At 44.6% G+C, this 21,212-nt stretch overlaps 1 protein-coding gene across 3 annotated transcripts in view; it reads left to right on the top strand.

The window, feature by feature from the left end:
* LOC119651923 (THO complex subunit 2) overlaps positions 1–21,212 on the top strand; it is a 53,961-nt gene continuing 32,749 nt past the window's right edge. For 2 of the 3 annotated variants that reach the window (XR_005249506.1, XM_038055752.1), the window contains exons 1-19: positions 1–132; positions 190–346; positions 411–658; positions 713–843; positions 8,646–8,893; positions 8,954–9,094; positions 9,175–9,426; positions 9,501–9,802; positions 9,869–10,055; positions 10,111–10,382; positions 10,442–10,559; positions 10,622–10,966; positions 11,029–11,313; positions 18,073–18,278; positions 18,340–18,442; positions 18,528–18,707; positions 18,773–18,982; positions 19,048–19,228; positions 19,486–19,854. Coding sequence is in view for 2 of the 3 variants with exons in the window: in XM_038055752.1 (XP_037911680.1) it covers positions 71–132; positions 190–346; positions 411–658; positions 713–843; positions 8,646–8,893; positions 8,954–9,094; positions 9,175–9,426; positions 9,501–9,802; positions 9,869–10,055; positions 10,111–10,382; positions 10,442–10,559; positions 10,622–10,966; positions 11,029–11,313; positions 18,073–18,278; positions 18,340–18,442; positions 18,528–18,707; positions 18,773–18,982; positions 19,048–19,228; positions 19,486–19,854 (3,997 nt within the window). In the remaining variant the exon portion in view is untranslated. The remainder of the gene's footprint in view (positions 133–189; positions 347–410; positions 659–712; positions 844–8,645; positions 8,894–8,953; positions 9,095–9,174; positions 9,427–9,500; positions 9,803–9,868; positions 10,056–10,110; positions 10,383–10,441; positions 10,560–10,621; positions 10,967–11,028; positions 11,314–18,072; positions 18,279–18,339; positions 18,443–18,527; positions 18,708–18,772; positions 18,983–19,047; positions 19,229–19,485; positions 19,855–21,212) is intronic. The other variant, XM_038055753.1, reaches the window with a different exon arrangement.

The raw sequence follows: 21,212 nt of genomic DNA, 5'->3' as shown, positions 1-21,212 counted from the left end.
GCCATTTGTAATGCCAATCGCTTGTGGCTTTTAGTGTTTAAGTTTCTTTCGGGAATTTTACACTAATAAGATGGCATTAAATTCGACTTTTGACGGCTGGAAACATTGGGAGAAACACGGACGCAGTGAATAGTAAGTCGAATAGCCGCCAGAATAGAGCAATTTCATGAAAATTTCGGTTTATTTCAGCGTGAAGCTCATCAGACATGCTTTACGTGATGAGGACAGTGCAAGGAATGAATCGCTCAAAGGGAACCTTTCCCGGCCAATTTATGATTTATTTTGGCAATGCTTGAAGGGACGAATACGCAGGGATTCGGTTATTTCCGCTTTGAATGATATCTTGGTAAGAGTTGAGGCGCAATTTGGAGGTTTAGTATGCGACATTTACACTGAGTTTTGTTCCGCAGAGTCTGCACTGGGACCTTGCTTCTCACGTCCTTGATGTGATTAATATCATCGACGCGGAAACGTCTCTGTTGTCGGACGGGCTCACAGACGAAAGACAGATATTTTGTCAGGTGGTGAAGGACATTGAGAAAGTGATTCCAGACAAACTTCTCAAGGAGAGACTCGAAATTGACACCTTGCAAGATGCCGGCACGGTGAAGAATAAGATTTTCTACACAAAGTTCATTAAAATTAAGACCAAACTATAGTAAGTGGGAGCCGGTTATTCATATTGGGTTACTAACGCTTGTTATTTTGGTAGTTATAAGCAGCGGCGATTCAATTTGTTCAGGGAAGAGTCTGAAGGTTATGCGAAGCTTATCACAGAATTGAACCAAGATTTCGGGGCGAGTTCATCCGTGGCCATTCTCGATATCATAAAATCTCTGATAGGTGAGTAAGTTTTATTGTTGAGAAGCGTCTTTAGGAGCTAAGAAAGTCCATTTTCAAACTAAACTATTTGACGAGGTTACCCTATTGCTGTCAGAATCTGCGGTAATTCGGAAAAGTATGGAAAGTCCAGTTCAGGAATCGGAACAATTGATTCAGGAGGAAACTAAGATGTGCAGCGAGCGCTGAGAGCTAATGCAGACGAGGCCGGTTTCAAGATTATATTTTCTTGAGGATTTCGTGGTGCTCCCGTCAGCACCCCAACTTGCCATTGACTTATATCTTCCAACCTTTGAATTGTTGGAAGCATTTATAGAAAACAATTGGATTTCCTGAAGTTGCACCTGTGTACAGTGCTCTAAGAATATTTGAGACCGGATACTGAATATCCCAGCCCTACGGCCGTAGTGACATCCGAAACGAAGTATCTCGAGAACGCTGAGCTTCAAGAAGAATTTTGCTTTTCCAGTCACCAACGCATCAAAGGTGGTCTGTGGAATCAGTGTGAGCGTTTTCTCGGGTACATACAATGTGATCGTACGGTTTTCCAGGAATCGTCAGCGCAGTACTGGCAATCTGAAGGCTGACAGGGAGCATATTCAAAATCACTCCCTTCTGGGTCCCCCGGTCATAGGAGCATGGGCAATGACGGAACGACTGACTGATCAGGTGAAGCTTTATTGACAGTCACTCGGTGGACGGAGTCCGTCTGGCTTACGCTGAGCTCAGATGTGCTTAGTCGAAGAGGACGACTTGCCTCTCTTATATTCGAAAAAATCAAAATTTGCCTGACGGTTTCGTCCAGGGCATCAGACGCTGCCTCACCTTTGCCCTGGGAACAGCGTGACGGAAAGTGCCAACAGTCCGGTCCACCATCACATGGATGTGGACTTAGGATCCCGCAGATCCTAAACAACAACCTACCCCCTCTTATATTGTAACAAGGCCCGATTGTGAGAGCTTCTGGGCCAGAAGAATGCGAATGCATAAAGATTTCACGGTGTGCTGGCTCACAGGAGATTATGCTTCCAGACTCGGTACACCTTTCAATTCGCATTGCAAAAGTGGCAGAGAGGAAGGGGCAATACTCAGATCCTTCCTTTGTGATTGTCCAGCTTTTGCTAGGGGCAGCCTGCGGACACTAGGTAAACAATTCTTTGGGAACCACAAAAAGATTTCCACCTGCAAAGTAGAGAACTGCCGTTCCTTCGTCGAGATACTCCGCTCGAAGAAGGAATTTCAAAAAGCTGGGACCGCTACTCTCAAGGCACGGACCATCCAGCGACGTCGACATTGTTGCCGCCGTTTTCTTGGGCCAGTCAACATTAATCGACTGGCAAGGGACTAAAGTTAATCAATTTAATTTCAATTTATTTTAAAAAAAAATATTAATAACCAAAACGCATGCTAGTCTTCGTTCTACTTGAGTGTCGTTTGGTGCTGCAGGTTGTGCCGCTTCGGCACCTGCAAAATGTCCACAGACAAAACCGCGGCAGAGCTTTCAATAATTGCAGTAGCTGTACGGGTGCCATCGTTTTTGCGAAGAAGCATAGCTCCAGCTCGAAGCACCGTTTGCTTCTGTCGTCACGTTGTATACCACGCGGTTCAATCATGCGTTCGTCGGGTTGGATTAGGAGCCGATTGAGTATGCCTTCGACATGCTAGAGGACCGCTCCTACACAAAGCTGAAGGAGCAACTCATTAGACGCTTATTAGTGAGTGAAACGGCTGAGCTAAAGCAGTTGGGTGGTGACAAAGTCGGAACTAAATTGCTGCAGTCTTTCTGGCTGCAAGAACTGCCGGAGAGCATACTGTGCAGATTTAGGGTCCCTGGACACGTTAGTCGTCACCAATGGTGTAATCCACGAGGTCCACGCGCGACTAGTGGCTGGCCAGTTATCGCGGGGCACATCAAACTAGGTGGCCCGGTTGGGCACTAACAGCCACCGTTTCTAAATTGTCGGCGAAAGTATGTGATTTGCGTTCGAGAAGTATAAATAAATTCCGATCCGCTTCCCGAAAAGGGCAATAGGGTAAAGGTCGTCAGGACCCTGGACAAGTGCCGCAGTGTGCTGTTGTTAGATTAATCCAAATATCCAATAAAGAAAATGTTATTTTTATATGGAAATTATTCCTTCTGTTCGAAGAGCTACTGTCACTTTTGAGTGTCGCTTTATATAAATACTTCCGGGACTCTAGTCCACAAAATACAGTGTTATCGAAGCGCGGACTCTGCAAGCCTTTTATTCAGAACTTTAAAGGGCACCTGATATGGTGTGTGCAGCGGCTTTCGTTCACTCTGATGAGGATCTGGGAGCACGTCTCGAGGTCCCTGGGGTTGTCGACCTCGCACGTGGTATGTCGTGAAGGCGAAGTCTGTCGCAATTTCGAAACCGCATCCCTGAGCAGACGCACCATGCTCGAGCCGCTTAACCCTGCTCTGATATCTCTCTTTGCATCATCTACGTGAGGCTGGCCGTGAATTCCTCTTGCTGGGCTGTGCGAAGTTTGAGGAGGACGAAAGAGAACGGTTGCGACCACGACAGATCGTCGCGAGCCATTGGCGCGGGCCTCAGCGTCCGGTACCAACGTTCTATCAGCCCATTGGGCTGCGGGTGGTATGCCGTGGTATCCTGGTCAGGTGCTAACTCCGAGAAAAGGGTAGACTCAAATCGCTTTCCTTGGTCCGTGATGGTTCACCAAAACCCGGGATCCATTCTCGGCAGAGGGCCTTGACACATGATTGTGTAGTAATGTCAGTTAGAGGAATTACTTAAGGTCACTGCATAAATCTGTCGATGGTTGTGAGGTAATACTTGAACAGTGCGAGTGTCGCAAAGGATCAATGATGTCGAGGTGGATGGTGTGGAAGCGCTTGATCGACCCAGGGAGTAAACATACTTCTTTTTTTACGTGTTTGTCGATTGATTGACCAAAACATCGTCCATGTAGACGAGGATGAATCTTTGGAATGTCTAGATAGCGTTGCACAAGCCAAATGTCATTCTGGTTAACTCGAAGAGTCCGAAAGATGTGCAAATAGCCGTTTTCGGTACATCTTCGGAAGCTACAGGGATTTGATGATGCCTTGGCCAGATGCAAGGTCGTTAAAACAGGGCAGTTTGTCAAGTAATACGCGAAGTCATGAATGAGTGGAACAGCGTACCCGGCTGGAATTGTCGACAACAGCTAGCTCCTGGTGTGATAGAGGAGACGCACCTTTGAATTGATCGTAGTGCTGATGTGGTGTTGCACATCGTGCTTAATCGGCTGGAAGAAACTAATTTCAGTAAAGATGTTGCGATATTTTCGGAGGAGTGCGCGAATGCGCTGGTTGGTAATGTCCTCGAAAACAATGGTAAGAGTGTCGTTGGCGTAAGTGGACATTTCTGCTGACGCTTTTAAAGAGGTCGCGAGGGCGAGGCTTCTGTTCTGCAGGTCCACCAACAGCCCATAGTGACACAGGAAGTCTGCGCTTAAAATGGGGGTGCTAATTTCCGCCAAAACGAATAGCCACGAAAACGTTCAGTGCAATCCGGGACATCCAGCTGCCTGTAAGCGTATGAGCGGATGTGAGAGGAGTTCGCGGTAGCCAGTCGCATGTTTTGCGATATTAGCATGTTTGGACGGGGTACGAAGAGAATTGATATCTTCACGCCCGTGTCGACCAGAAAGCAACACCTGCTCAGAGAGTCGAAAATTGTAAGGCGATGTGACACTGCGTTTCGAGTAGTCGCCGCCGAAGCTTCCAGCGGGCCTAGCTTTGAAATTGCATCCAGTAGTACATTTAGTCACTTGAACTCCGAATTTACGGTAGTACCAGCAAATCGTCGGAGCCGCTGAGGGCGAGAAGCAAACCTCCACCTTGGCTCCGATCGAGATCTACCTGTCGGACGCAAGGTACTCACAGTCGCTGGCAGTTTGGAAACTGCGTCCGCACAGGCCAAGATTTGGTGGTGGTGTTCTCCGCAAGGATTTCAACATTTCTGATCCGACGTTATACCCACTCAGCTCGAAATAGCTGGCTGGGGGTACGGTTGCCCAGCGATAGCTCGTTCAGTAGATGATTCAGCTTGGCCTCCTCACTTGCTGATAGCCTTCGTGTGAGCTGAGCGTCTTCCAACACGTCCACGACCAGCCCGTTGGACCGATGAGTACCGTTGTCACGCCCGCGGGCGCAAATAGCGCCTCCAATTGGCAGAACAACGCCCGCTGCATGGCGACGGCAAACGGGGGCTCCCTTACTGCGACCGCTGCCACAGGGGATCGGGCCTTCCATCTTTTTGTTACCATGCGGCATGTTACGTGACGCCTCTCAAGCGAACTGAGCAAAGCGGAGGCGGAATCCTGGAATCGAACGAACAACCGGAGCGGACAGAAGAGAGCCACCGAAGCAATGAAATCACGCAACCACACAGAAAAACGACCCGAGCGGAGACCGGAGTGGAACCTACTTCGAAAAACTTCCCGCCAACTCTTGCTGCGAGCGACCTGATAAATGTCCATATTATGTTATCTGTTCAAATATGTTACCACTAACTAAGAAAATAGGTTTGCAATCTCGGTAATGTGGAGTCTCCTGAATTGCCGTAGCCGCCGAAATGAGCAGGGAGTTCCCCTTGCAAGAATTCTTGGCGTAGAAAATCGCTGCAGCAGACGACGTGTCTTCAAGAACAGTTAAGTTAGCTGCTTCGCAGAGTGCGGAGTTCCTTGGGTCACGATGACGGAGTAATTGGCGACGATTCTGAAGCGGCAACTTCGCGGTACCTGGACACGTTCTTGACATAAACTGAATCCACTGGTCCTTGGTGATTGGAATCAACGAAATTCAATTGATTCTCAAGGTTGGAACTGGTAGCGTGGCTGTCTCAGTGCGCTCTGCTCGACTAGCTCTTTGTCTGCTGGAGGTTGCGTTACTTTTCGTACAATTTGCAGGCAATGTACTCGTTCGAGGTTTGACCCAGGTCGTTGAGCACGATGACTTGGGCGGTAAAGTGTTCACTGTTTGTTTCTTTTACTTTGCTTTCATTTATAACTTTACACAATAATCTTATATTCGTTTAAGAATGATGTATATTAGCCACTGTTAGAGTACTCCAAAAAAATGTAATTTTTATATAGATATCTGTTCGACACACTACTGCCGACGGCTCAAAGGATTTTAGTAGTTTTCTTTTCGCAATTTTTTGCTATTTTTCTTAATATTTCGATTAAGTTCTTCTTAGCCTCTGCGTTTGGCTGATTGCACTTTGAATACAAAAATTATAGAAATCGCGATGACGACCTAAGTAGATGCGCAGAAAATGACTTGAATGTGTGCTCAATGATGAGGTATGGCGTAAACTCGGACGAAACGGAAAGACAAACAAAAGGGCGCGTGAGAGCCAATTTGTTGTCTTTTCTCCCCTCCTAAAAGACTATTAATGATAAACTGTTTCCATCAAAGGACATAGACACAAAGCATTGAGAACTAGATTCGTAATAAGAAAATTGTCCGAAATCTTTAACAATTGGTTGCACTTCATTATGAACACGTCCCTTTGCAATAGCTCTTTAAGGTTCTTGTGTAAAACAAAACCTTATTAAAATCGAATCACTGTCTGTCTGTTATACGCACTTTTCTCCAAAACGGCCAAACCGATCCGAATGAAATTTGATAGACAGATGTGAACTATGAAATCCCACGCATACAGCGAGTGACATAAATTTAGGTGGAGTTTAAAGGGAGGCTCCCCATACCTGACATGGGGGGATTTAAAAAAAAATTCACCGGATATAGTTGTGTAGGCTATCAAATGAATGGTCTCGATTCGTACTTTCCGAACCCGACGTTAGTTTTGGCGTAAATTGCGAGTAAGGAGACAAAATGTACGCACCTAAAGTGAGAGAGGACTCCCATCCCAAAAATCCGAAAAAAAATCAGGGTAGTGCGCTTAGATGAAATCTAGTGATCCTCTTCTTCGACTCTCTGGTCTCAGATTTCCGAAATTTCCGTACGAGTGGAAGCAGCAGATTTGCAGTAACTGCAGATGCAGGGATAAATAACTCTGCGGGGAGACTGTCAAACTCACCGGCTTTACTTCGTTTGACTGCATTGATGGCCGGAATGATTTCTCTTCTGCTTGGAGGAACAGTCCGTATTCGCATGTTACGGTGACTAGTTATTTCATCCATAAAAGGAGGATTCTCACCGGATATAATACGGTTAGGGACCCTGGTGAAGTGTTCTTTCTACCTCTTCAGTTGTTCATCATCGTGGATGTGAAATCGACCGTTGACTTCCTTCACAGGACCATTGAAAGATTTGCGATCACCTACAAGCGCTTTCTTGATGCGGTATACAGTTCTGAAATCATTGCAATCTGCGGCATTTTCCGCTTCCCTGCACAATAGCAAATTCTCGTTTGTCACGCCGTACGCTGAATTTCTTGGGTTTTCGCTCAGTATCGGAATTCGAGCGCGTTACGCCCGTCATCATTCGCATCAGTTAGTAGAGCCCTCAACCCCTTCCATTCATCAATCCGCTTTCACCAATCCGCAGACAGCCAGGTCTTATGATGCCCTGTCGGGACGTGGCCGACGACGTGTGCAGCACCCAAGAAAAGAGCATTTTTGATGGGGGCCAAATGCTCATCGACATTCTCGGGAGAGTTACTCAGCAGATCTGCCGCTCGACCAGTAAGATAGCTCTCCCATTGTCGAGCGACAGCTGGGTCGTACAAGCGGTCGATGTTGACTTTAGGGGGTCGCAACTCCCCAATGCTGCAAGAAGTGGCAGACGCGACACGTAAGCGAACGTTAGCGGCCATCATATGGTGGTCACTTTCAAGGCCAATGCCAGCGCCTCTCTTGTTACGTACATCCAGAACACAAATCCTAAATCTACTGCTGATTGCGAAGTGGTCGATCTGATTGCTTGTACAATGTCGGGCAGTTAAAACCCAACTGACCGTATAGGAAGGTCTGTGCGAACAGTGTGCCACCAATGACGAGACGGTGGACGTTGCAGAAATTCACGAACCTCTTATCATTACCATTACGGTCGCTAAGACCGTGCTTCCCCATCACATACCCGAGCAAGATGTTGTCACATTCCATTTTCGCATGCAGATCACCCATCACGATCACCATGTCCCTTTAGGAAACTTCTCCTGAACCGCGTTTAATTGGTCGTAGAAAGCATCTTTCTCCACTTCATCGGAAGTCTCTGTTGGTGCGTAGCATTGTACAATTGGGATGCTCGTTACCCTGGTCCGAAATCTAGCAGTTAGAAGTATGTCAGAAACCGGCTCGCAGGTGAAGAGAGGGCGCCTTGCTGTAGTCGTCAAAAGCAATCCGACACCGTATTCACGTCTGCTATCACTTGGTTTTCTAGAGTAAAAAAACACATAGCCATTAGTGCGACAAGAGGGAGAGGAGTACTGTATCCAACATCTTACTTCGTTTAGGCTCAAAATGCCCAGTTTATGTCGCTGGAATTCGTTTTCGAGGAGCGTGCGCACATTTTAGAAACTAATCATAGTCCGTTTTCGATAGTCAAAGGTCGTTGCCGTGAGGTCAGTCCTTATCCGTTGTTGGCAGAAAAATGTCTATCCCTTTTAGTCGCCTCTTACGACAAGCAGAGGAGGCTTTGAGTGAATCCTTAAGCCCCAAACTCACAGGGCAAGATTGGTTATAAGTAAATGGTTCGAAGTCTTTAACAATTGGTAACACCATCATAAATAACCACTTCATCATAAATCATTTTTAAGAATGTTAGCGTTATATCAGAAAATAGTAGATAAGACAAATTAATACTTTCACAGGTTGCTTCAATTTGGATCCTAATCGAGTTCTTGACATTATATTGGAATCTTTTGAAACGAGACCTGAAAGACACACATTGTTCATACCATTGTTGCAGTCTTACATGCGAAACGGAAACATAATCTGTGAAGTTCTGGGGTACAAATTTCGTTATTTCAGTGAAAGTACAACACCTGAATCATTGTATAAAATTACCGCGTTACTACTTAAGTACTCAGTCATTGATTTGGATGAAATTTACGCATGGGTAACTATGAAATTGACATGAATAGGAGAAAAGAGACTAAAACTGTTCGTCTGCCTCTAGTTAAGCCCATCAGATAAGTCCATATGCCAAGACTGGGAGAAAGAGTTGAATGAAGCAAAGGAGTTTGTGCGAAAGTTGAATATAATTTTAACAAACAAAGAAAAGGAACCTGAACAAGAACCCGAAAAGGAGGACACAATGGTATGTGGACAAGTTCGAATCCCTAATTCGTATTGAAAGGAAAGGATTTTTGAATGCTCATCACTTTGCGCTTATTTCAGGGAAAATATTTAATGAATCAGAAATGGGGACTTTGTGAAGCACTTCTAAAAGTTGGTGATTGGACGACGGCGCAGAATTTGATGAAAAAACTTCCAGAACAGTGCGCTGTTGTCAATGAGCCCATTGCAAAGGCGCTAGCCAATTACATTAACATAAGCATAGATAGTCTGTATCGCAAGAAATGCTTTTTGCCTGGCATACTCAAGAGTGTGCTGTGTTCCTCGGAGTTTAATCTGGTGGAGGAACTTCAAGTAATGCATGGATTTTATTGGGAAATCGTCACATAATGAATATTGGTGTTTGCTCTGTTTTTCCCGTCCTACAGGTTAATGATTTCAGTGAGCTTCGAGAAAAAGCCTTTCCAATGATTGCAGCGCTAGGACCATCTTTACACTACGATTCGATTCTCCTTCAAAAGCTGATTCGTATCATGCGGACCATTCTCTCCGATATGAATATTGACCATTTGAATACGCCGCCGAACGGAACTACTGCGGAAATAATGTATTTTGATATTTTATCACTTTTAGACTCATCAATTTTGCCAGCTCTTTCATATTTGGACTGCAATTGTTGTGTAGCAGAAGAAATATGGACAGTCGTTAAGTTTTATCCTTATCAATTTAGGTAAGTGTTGAGGTTGATTTCCAAGAATTTTGAACTAAACAAGTGACACCTGCAATCGCTTTCCAGATATAGTTTATACAGTCGATGGAAAAACGAAACTTATTTGAGCCACCCGATGTTAATTCGCCGCCGCGGAATAGTACAAAAAAATATAAAGTCGCTAATGAAACGTGTCAGCAAAGAGAACGTCAAACCGGTTGGGCGGTTGATAGGAAAATTGAGTCACTCCGCTCCTGGATTTTTATTTGATTATGTATGATTGCCCCTAAAATCAAAATGAAGCAAGTTTTAACCTATCAACTCTTTAGATTTTACTTCAAATACAAATTTACGATAACCTCATTACACCGGTGGTCGATTCATTAAAGTATCTGACTTCTCTGTCCTATGATATGCTCGGATACTGCTTGATCGAGTCGTTAGCTGTAGCTGATAGGGATAGGTTTAAGCACGACGGTACGTCACTGTCGATGTGGCTGCAGAGTTTGGCGAACTTCTGTGGTGCCATTTATAAAAAATATAATATTGAGCTCAGTGGATTGCTGCAGTATGTCGCGAATCAATTGAAGTCTCATAAAAGGTAAGACTAATCCACAAGGTGTTATCTGAAATAGTTGTGTAAACCGGTTTAACTTGCAGTTTGGATCTATTGATCTTGAAAGAAGTTGTACAAAAAATGACGGGAATTGAAGCCGCCGAGGAAATGACCAATGAGCAGTTGAACGCAATGTCGGGAGGAGAATTGTTGCGCGGAGAAGTATGTTTGCAAATTTACTTCTTAGTTTCCTCGGTTTCTTATACTTATTATTGAATTTCCAGGCGGGTTACTTCAGTCAAGTTCGAAATACAAAAAAGTCGTCGCAGAGGCTGAAAGAAGCTCTGGCAAGCAACGATTTAGCAGTGGCTCTATGTTTGCTCATGGCGCAACAAAAACATTGTGTTATATACCGTGAAACTGCTCAGAATCACTTAAAGCTTGTTGGAAAGTTATACGATCAATGTCAGGATACTCTGGTCCAATTCGGTACTTTCCTCGGTTCCACCTATTCCGTTGATGAATATGTCGAAAGGTTGCCATCTATTCATTCGATGCTCCAAGAGTATCACATTCATTCGGATGTAGCTTTCTTCCTAGCTCGGCCAATGTTTTCACATCAGATAAATGTAAGTTTTTCGCTCATAGATAATCCTAAGAAATATCTTCTTATTTCATGTAATTTTCACAGCAAAAGTACGATCAATTACGAAAATCGGATCCCAACGCTAAGAAGCTAACGACGAACCAGAAATTGCAGAAATATTTAGAAGCTACAGCAGCTGTGATGGATCCAATTGTTGAATCCGTTCGACCATTACATGTCCCTAAAGTTTGGGAAGATATTAGCCCGCAGTTCCTAGTGACGTTCTGGTCTCTGAGTATGTACGATTTGCAAGTTCCAACGGATAGTTATCAAAAGGAAATTGCCAAGTTGAAACAGCTTTCGTTGTCAGTGTTGGAGTCAAAGGATGTGGTGAGTGGTTTTTGATTTTGTTGAAAAGTAAATTTAAATCGAATGATAGTGAATGATTTTGCAAACGTGTATTGCGGCAGGATTTGCAATTAAAGCTCTTTAGAAGAAAATAGTGATCATAAAATGATGAAAACAGGGATGAAGATGGCTACGCTTTCTTATGAGGGCAGAGACAAATCCTCAGACGCTGCCTCACCTCTGCCCTGAGAGCAGTGTGACCGAAGCGGCTCGCAGGTGTTGTACGCTCCCTTGTATAATTCGAACCAAAACTTGGCCGGAGTTAAACAATTTATTTTTAGGGATTGAGGAGTTCTGAGTCCGCATCCATTTAATGTCGGACCGGACCAAATGGAGAGCAACTTGCTCGCACTCTTTATGGTCCATGAACTTCTCTTTTTGAGTTAACACCCTTGGGAGAATTTACGCTGAATATAATTCGTACCCTTGTTGTGTTTTACGAATTATACAAGAGAGCGTACAACATCTGCGAGCCGCTTCGGCCTAGTAAGAAACCGTGGCCGTCTTTGTCCCTCTTTTCATTTTTGAACTTTGGGTGTAACCCCAAAAGGATGAGTCCGTGGGCTATAAAGAGTGGGACCAAGTTGTTCTCCATTTGGTTCGATCCGACATTAAATGGATGCGGACTCAGGACTCCTCAATCCTTGAAATGAAATCATAAAATGATGATATTTACGGTGCGAGCACTATTGCAGGATCTAGCAAAGATGATAAAGTGCGGTGCGTTTTGTAAGGCGGATAAATAATTTTGATTTGATTTAGTGGGAATTAAACGAATGACGTGGTCCCTTTTGAGTTGAGTTACTATCTCCATCGGATTGGCTAAGGAGGTAGATCATTTACCACCCCGGAAAATAAACTCAATGGAGCTCTACCATTCCATCATAAAGCAGATATAAGATGACTACATCCACTTGTAATGTTCACTCGGATTTGATCGCAAAGGGTCGAATTGAATTACATTTTTTTCCAGGAATTTAACAAAACGCAAAATTTGATGAGAACAACATAATAATGCCCTCGATAACTCACTAAGGAAAGTCGTAAGCTCTCATATCCATCTTACATGGAGGTGGTTTCATAATGATCCTGTTATTGGGGGTGTGTGTGTAAGAGGTGAGGAAGACGCAAAGATTCCGGACACTATGACCCTAGTGGTCCATTGTATTTGGTTCCCCTGTCTAGCGGAATATCCCGGATTCGTTTATGTGTAGCAAGATTTCCATTAGTGGATGTGATGCTCAAAAATCGGATGTCTGATGCGTCCATACGCTTACATAGAAAATGTTCCGTCGATCCCACTTTCAATATTATCTTGGAGAATTCCTATTCTAAACAGATGCTCAGCTAATGAATTATGGCCTGTCAGAATGCCCACAATTCTTCTGCAAGTCTCCATGTTTTTCGACAGGATAAACTTTCCCGTATATTTGTTTGGTTCTGCCGGGGTAAGTTTTGTGTGTTTATGCTACTGAAACCCCAATGATGGTTCCTGTCTGAATATGGGGAAAATTGAATCCTCTTTTGTTAAAGTACCGAGATTTCTTTTTCTTCTACACCACAATCATTGGATACCCAGAGCAGTTCCCTCGATTGAATCTAGAAGCAGAGCTCAATTGATTTCTACATTCCTGAACGATTTTTGAAGTGATCACAGACTTTTCAACGCTCTTAATGCGGCTTGACTATCACTTGCAGATTGCGATACGCCTGCCCTTCAACCGTTCGTGGATCATTCAGGTTGTCCCCCTTAGGATTCTATACACTTCGGCCTGAAAGATTGTGGCATATTGTCTCAAGGGAGCCCATTTCACGTTTTTATTCGAGGGGTAGACTACTGCTCCAGGCTACGGAGTAGAAGGCGTCAGTATATCCTGACACGCATTCTTCTAGTTCCCCCAGATTTCTCTTCGTTTCAAAATAATAATTATCTCCTATCAAAGAGATATATAGGGATCCGAGAAGGCATTGCGAAAATTGGATTCATTTTCCCCAATAATACTTCCAATGCTCTGTGCCCCCACGTCCGTTGTTTCCCCATAAATCTAATTGAATTAGTCAATGAGCTGTTCTCATTGCATTGTCCTGCAAAAAGAAAAACCAATGGTTACAAATGGAGTAATACTTTCAGAGCTGCACTAGATGTGTTTATGGCACCGGCAATATCCAGAAATACCGTTTCTTGCAGTGTGGCTAGTTTACGATTAAAACTCTTTAAATTCACCTTAACACACCACACTATGGATGCATAAGCGAACATTGGCCTCGTTGATTTAATTATTCATTTGGTCAAAGTATCTCATTATAAATGCTAATCAAAACGATAAATGTTGCCTCGGCCACACTCTCTGAGCGCCCGGTATCGCTTCGCGATGGTACTCCGCTGCCAGCTGCTAGCGAGAGAACAGCTGGCGTGGCTACTCGGTTGCGATCGACTGACGGACGTGAAAACGAACGCGGCGCTCTCGCTTCCTTCTAGTGCAGTCTGCTTCCTGGAAGAAAGGCTTCAACCTGTCCAAGGAGATTCTCTTATTGGGAACCTTGTATCGTGACTGCAGCAACTTTCGAAAGGCATCATTTCTCTCACAACGTGAGTACAAATTTCAAGTTTCCCAGGAATGTGGACCACCGGCTGTATGTGATGAGATAGCGAAGGTGGCTTTACTTTAGGCACGACCATTCGTAATAGACGCAACAGTCCGGTCTTTAAGAGGCCGTCTTTCCTGTCGAAGACCAGGTCGTTAGGGAGTCAAACCGTACACCAGATCAGCAGGGATGGAATTGCCCTTCGCGGACGGCTGTACAGAGGTCAAACGAAACGAGAGGCAATACCTACAACCAGGACGGCTCCTTGCGTTCCATAATGGCTACCTTCAGCTTCCGATGCCAACATTCTATCATGCCATTGCATTGCGGATGGTACGCAGTTGTCTGTTGACGTTTGCATCCCAGGAGGTTTCCGAGTTTCCGATAAGAGAGTAGATTCAAATTGCATTCCCTGGTCTGTGATGATGATGGCGGGAACATCAAAGCGCGGAATCTACCTTCGACAGAGGACCTCAACATATGATTGTGCTTTTGCGCCCTTCAGAGGCATTGCCTCAGGCCACCGCGAAAATCGATTAATAATCGTAGGGCAATACTTGTGTGTGTGTGAACTGCGTCATCCTTCTGGGATACGCCGATTACCGAAAAATCGACTGCGGCTGGGGTGTTGATCTCGGAGATCCGAGACAAAGCGTCAGCGACTAAGTTTTCTTTACCAGATACATGCTGAATATCCGATGTGAACTGACTAATGTAAACTAAGTGCCGAAATTGACGAGGAAATGCTTTGTCAGGCTATTGTCGTAAGGCAAAAGTCAGAGGCTTATGGTTCGTGGACAATGTGAATGGCTTGCCTTCAAGGGAACATCGGAAGTGTTTAATACTCAGACACGCGGTTAGTAATTCATGGTCATATGCGCTGTAGTTCCGTTGAGCCGGATTCAATTGTTTTGAGAAGAAATCCAACAGTTGCCAGCTTTGATTCATCCTTTGATGATGAACGGCGCCTACTGCGGTGTTTGAGGCACAACTAGAGGTGCACCTTGTTGAGCGAATGTCAAAAGAGTAGCGTCTACGAGTTGTTGCCTGCTAGTTTCAAACGCTTGGATGGTTTCTGGTCTTTGGCAGAGTTTGCTTGCCCCTCGTCTAGGCCGAGTTGATTGCCGTCAGGAGTGATGGATTGGTTTAGAAAATTCAACTGTTGCCAGAGAAATTTGCATTTACTGTTGAGAATTAGGCCATTTTCAAGTAAGCCTTGAAAAATGCACTCGAGTTGTGCCAGATGTCGGACTCGACGGAAGATGCGACTAGAATGCCAGCCAAGTAACAAAAGTCTAAATTTCGTAGTATAGAGTGGATGAATCTCTGGAAAGTTTGGGCCGCATTGCACAGGCCAAAAGTTATCCGTGCGATCTCGAAAAGTCCGTTGTTGCTTTTTTTGGGATATCTTCGGAACTGCAGGGATTTGATGGTAGGCCTTGGTGAGATCCAAGGTCGAGAAAACACAACAGTTTGTTAAATAATGCGTAAAGTCTTGGATGAGTGGAATGGGGTACCGGTCCAGAATCGTCTGAGCATTCAGACATTCGTCGTTGGGCTTTGGGACCAAATGGAATGGAGATGACGGACAGCCGCTCGAAAGTCTGCATGTATCCTGCTTAAGTAGCTGTTCAAACTCTTTCTGCGCAACAGCGAGCTTCTGGGGCACCTTAGAGAAAATTGGGAAACCGGTAGTGTTAATATGGTGCTGGACATCATGCCTAACTGGCTGAGGGAGACTACTTTGGGTAGTAATGTTGCGATATTTTTGAAGGAGTGCGCGAATTCGTGGATCAACAACGTCGTCAAAAATGATAGAAAGAGTGTTGTCCTAAAAGCCTACCGTGGTACCAACACACTCCGGAGTTCGATGCGGACCGCGGCGCGGTTACCCGAACGATCATTCCTCCAGGCGAACGTTGATCGAGTTCACGACCGGTTTTTCGAACGCAAAGTATTCACCACCGCGTCAGTTTGGTCACATTCGTCGTAAGAGGGGCCAACTGCCTCTGCAGTTTTATCACGTTGGCGGACTTAGTAGACACCTCCGCGACCACGGGGCGCGCGTGCACCTCGTAGTCGAAGTCAACACCTCAAGAGAATCGCCGTCGGTACACGCTAAGATAGCCTGCGTGCCCTCCGGTAGTCACTGGAGCCACAAGAAATTTAGGAGCTTTGCATCGAATTTGTCACCACCCAGCTGCTTCATTAATACAGCTGGCTGGGTGTGCAGTCGCCAAGCGTTAAATCTGTCAGTAAGTGATTCAGTTTGGTTGCTTCATTTATCGACAGGCGCCTGATGAGCTGGTCCTTCAGTCGGGCGTGGAACGGCTCGGTTCGGCACGTCAGTGAGGAATTCCTCGTCCAGACAGACTAACGCATGATCGTTACGCCACTAAATTTACTACAGCCTTTAACTGGTGGAACTACGCCTCCGAGATTCGCCGCCAAAACCGTGGCATTCTAGCAGAAACAGCACTAAGGGCGGGAGAAGGTCCCGCGACATGATCAGCGGAGCAACGCTTGTACTCGGCTTCTGTTGTCTGTAGGTTGGGAAAGAGGAAGCGCTCGCATTCGGTTTCTGTTATCTGCGGGTTGGAGACGACGAAGCGTTCGCACTCGGTCTCTGTCTGCTGGGCTGGGACTCCAATGCGAATTCGGCTTGACTTCAAAAACGAAAACATCCATACATCAAAATTCCACGCTGAGTTGCAGAAAATTTGGTCGCAGTGGGGACTTTCTTTAACATAATCCTCAAACATTTTCATTTATTTTCGATTCTTCCTCGGGATCACCACTTGTTGATTTAATTATTCATTTGACCAAAGTATCTCATTATAAATGTTAATCAAAACGATAAATGTTGCAGAAAAGACAATAAGAACAATATATTAAATCAACAGACAAAATAAGACATTTCTTAACAACTACGACTTTTCTTCGTCAAATTCAATTTCATTATTTTTTAAAACTTCACAACTGTCACAATGACCAGGTATGGCCTAATTCACACGATTATTCTCTTTTTAAAAGGCCTCGTGGCCGGCCACTCTCTCTCCGGGCGTCCGGTATCGCTCCATCACAACCTAATGATAAGTACCACCTGAGTCCTGTCCCCACGTCGAGGCAAGGGTCCGCTTACACATCCCACAAACTGAGAACTTGTTCCATCTTTACCTCTGCATGCTTTTTCCATGTTTGTAGAGATAAGTGTCGCCTAATTTGAAAAGGGCCGCTAATTGAAGATACTGCTGGGTCCAGTGTGGGCCCTGCCGCACGGCACCAACTTCCGCCGAAATTTCCTCCTTTTTATGTCAGATTTCTTTGGATATTGCCACGCTTGATGATGCCACGTCATCATTCGCAAAAAGCATCGGCTTTTTTCGCAGGCCTGTAAAATCTGGGAGACGATCACGAGGGGAGAACTATCCCAAAATCTAAAAAGACAAGAAAATTGGCGAAATTAACCTTGAAAGTCCTCCATCAAATACTGAAGTTCACTCAAAGTGTTTCCCCACACTCCCGAGTCCGGCTAGCATAGACGCAAGCAAGCGCTTGTAGACGGAGTCGTGGAAGATAGCCAATCCCAGTTCACACCTTCGTTTTAGAGTGTCGGATAGAGAATCGTCTCTCAAGTTTGTTCCCGGCTAGGCTCCCGTGGACTTGATTTCATCTTTCAAGATTTAGGTTTCACACCTTTTCCCCCAGCCTTGTAATGTAGCGGTTCCTATCCTGGAAATTCTGGATCATTCGTTTTCTCAGAAGGAGTTGCGACTACGCACAGGCTCCGTATCCCCATGATTGCATAATTGTTGCGCTCAGCAATGGTAAGAGAATGCGGACGTATGCCCTGCTTGCGTGCGTCTTATTTTGTAGGTGCTCTTGAAGAATATCAGCGGAGTGGTTGTAGGAGCTTTAGATGCCAGCCTGGAAAGTTAAAGGCACGCTAAACCGAAGTCGTTTCTTTTGTATGACATAGCCGGATATGTCCCCACCCAGATAGCGTTGTCTTATTTTAGTACCTTCTAGCCCCTTTCGGTACACGCATTTGCTAATAAGGTTATACATTAAGAGGCATTTCTGATTAGAACCAATTTTAGAATAAAATCGATAGAAGCAGAACATGTATTTTCATTGTCTCATTATTCCTCCTAGAATATATCGAAAGGTAAAAAGGAGCAAGAACGATACATGGCCTTAATGGAAAAATTGCAAGATGAAAGGAAGAAACATCAGGAACATGTCGACAAGATGTTGCAACGTCTCAATCAGGAGAAAGACACATGGTTTCTGTCAAGATCAGCAAAATCAGCTAAAAATGAAACAATTTCACAGTTCCTGCAGCTTTGCCTATTTCCAAGGTTATTTCCACTTTCTAAATTGTGTATTCGCTGAGTGGCCGTATTAACATATTCGTTATAGATGCACCTTTACCGCACTGGATGCCATCTATTGCGCCAAGTTTGTTCACACAATCCACAACTTAAAAGCAGCTAATTTTTCAACCTTATTGTGCTATGATCGGGTGAGTATATCGTTTAAATTGTTGTACAATTCCCACCTTTTACTTGCAAAAAAGGATATTATTTGAGTCCTTATGTTGTCTGTAGATATTTTGTGATATAACTTACTCCGTCACATCGTGTACTGAAAACGAAGCCACTCGTTACGGCAGATTCCTTTGTGCTATGCTGGAAACTGTGATGAAATGGCACGCGGACCAAACAACCTTCAACAGGGAGTGTGCTAATTACCCTGGTTTTGTGACTAAATTCCGAGTAAGCAATCAGGTGAACTGTTAAATTATGCATTTAATTGAATTAATCTATTTATTGTCTTATTTTTCCATGTTCAGTTTTCAGAGGCAAATGATCATGTGGGATATGAAAACTATCGTCACGTTTGCCATAAGTGGCATTACAAAATCACAAAAGCAATTCTGTTTTGTTTGGACTCTAAGGATTACATGCAGATTCGGAATGCGTTGATAATACTGATGCGAATATTACCCCATTTCCCGGTTCTTACAAAACTGGCGCAAATAATAGAGAGGAAGGTTGAGAAGGTAAGCTTTTGGTGTGGATTCACAGCCCCCTTGAGACTTAATTAAATGTTTTGTCGTTTCTTAAGGTTCGGGAGGAGGAAAAAAATCACAGGCCAGATTTGTTTGTGCTTGCTTCAAGCTATATTGGGCAGTTGAAGACCAAATCACCACAGATGATCAAGGAAAGCGACTTCCACCAAGTTTCGGAGAAACCAAGCAAAGATGCAGTCGACAACAAATCAGTCACGAACGGAGATGTTAAAACAGGTAAGCATGAATATTTGGATTGGTTGGACTCAGCTGGGGATACTATTTCAGTCAAATCACGGTAATAAACTTGGGCAAGTGCTATGCCTCTTAGTGTATTGTTACGGTCTAAATATGAAGTGCTCTGACACGATTCAAAGCCTAAGTTGTGCTATCTATTCTTGCTATTGATGTGGCGGTCATAGTTATTTTTCGTAAATAAATTAACACCATTTACGGGAAAGTGTTATCCAAATCTTCCATTTTTATTATTACAGAAAAACGTGAGAAAGATAAGACCGACCGAAAAGCAACGAAACTAACCAGCGCAGAGAAGGACATTCGGATAGATATCAAGGAAGAAGTTGTTGAGAAAGAAAAATCGAGCAAAGAAATTAAAAAGGAGGAACGAGCGAGAGAGAAAGAACGGGAACGAGAGGATGATGCCAGGAAAAAGGAGAAACGGAAGGAATACCGTCTCGAATCGCCAAGCTTGAATGAAACCCCCCTTTTGGATAAGCACTTCGTATCTGAGTATTACGACTATGACAAAGAGCCCGATCGTGACAGGGATTTGAGTTCGGTTTCAAATTCAAGTACAGGATCTTTACAACGTCGTAATCAGGATATTATCGAATATGAGAAAGGTAAGTTGAAGATATCATTATTTCATTTGGATCATTGCTAGTTTTGTGTAAAACAAAACCTTAGTAAAATCGGTTTACTGCTTGTCACACCCATTTTCCCAGAAACGGTTATTTGTATTGACATCAAATGAAGAGTGAAGGTGGGAGCTTTGAATCCCTTCCCATGCAGTGAGTAGCATCGTTCTGTTGAGTTTAAGAGGGGGGACGAGGTTCCCATACGTTTAAAAGAGTTGTTTTTTCAATGAATATAGTCATGTAGGTTGTCAAATGAAAGAGCCGAACAAAGATGGTCTCACCTGTGACATTTGATGCAAGAGGAGGAAGGCGGGAACTGGACAAGTAATAATTCTTATACGAACCCCTTCTCAGAAACTATCCAACCGAAAAATATGAAAGAATCATGAAGTTGCCACTATATGGTGTATAGACCTCAAAATACTCTCCATATCGATATTTATTTAAATAAAGTTAATAATAGTGCGGCGCCGACAACGCTCTCGCCGCCAGCTCAGCGCGCCCAGCGAAAGCAAGCACTGGGGCCGCACGAGATTATCGCTTGTGATTAATTCATTAGTAGCGGGCCTTAGAATCCGAGGCGAATCCTTTCGCTGCACTTACAACATGGCCAACAAAGACGACGAGACCAAGCAAGTTCGCCTCGCTGCACAGGCAGTGCGCACAGTGAAGCCAATCCAATTGACCACTGGAAACTGCCACCATTCTGGCGGGCCAACCCGGAGCTGTTCCAGGTGTATCATATAAGCAACGATGCAACACGCTACCACCTAGTGATTTCTATCTTGTACCTTCGACACTATCTTGGACGTGTCAGATATTATACGCTCGCCCCCGGTAACGAATAAGTACGTAACTTTGAAGACGGCTATCATCATCCATTTCACGGAGTCACCGGACGCGCAGCTGCACAGACTGCTTACGGACGTCGAGCTCGGGGACAAACATCCCTCTCAGCTTTTGGGTTACATGCGTATTTTGGCCGGTACGTGCGTCAGTGATGATGTCCTGCGCATAAAATGGCTTGATTTGCTGTTGCAGCAAACACGCCGAATATTGCTGCTCATTACCACCTAACACTGTTGCTCAGAGGTGGCGGTGAGGAAGACGGGGCGGCAACCCTGTCGGTCAAACCAAAACCAAGAGGCCGAGGAGAACCTCCATAGTGGTAGCACCGGGAGACGCTGTACTCACTTTGGTGAACTCCCGTTGTATGTGAGTACAGCTCGGTTGTTTGCGGTTGGCGCCCTAGTGGGAGTTTCATGGGGGTTGTGGTTATGCTCAAGCGTGAAGAGACCTTCGGGCCTCGGCGTGGTGTTGGGTTTCAACATATGCTCCAGGAG

Source organism: Hermetia illucens, chromosome 3 (genome assembly GCF_905115235.1).
Source record: "Hermetia illucens chromosome 3, iHerIll2.2.curated.20191125, whole genome shotgun sequence".
Taxonomy (NCBI): Eukaryota; Metazoa; Arthropoda; class Insecta; order Diptera; family Stratiomyidae; genus Hermetia; species Hermetia illucens.
This window is presented reverse-complemented; position numbering and strand designations above follow the sequence as displayed.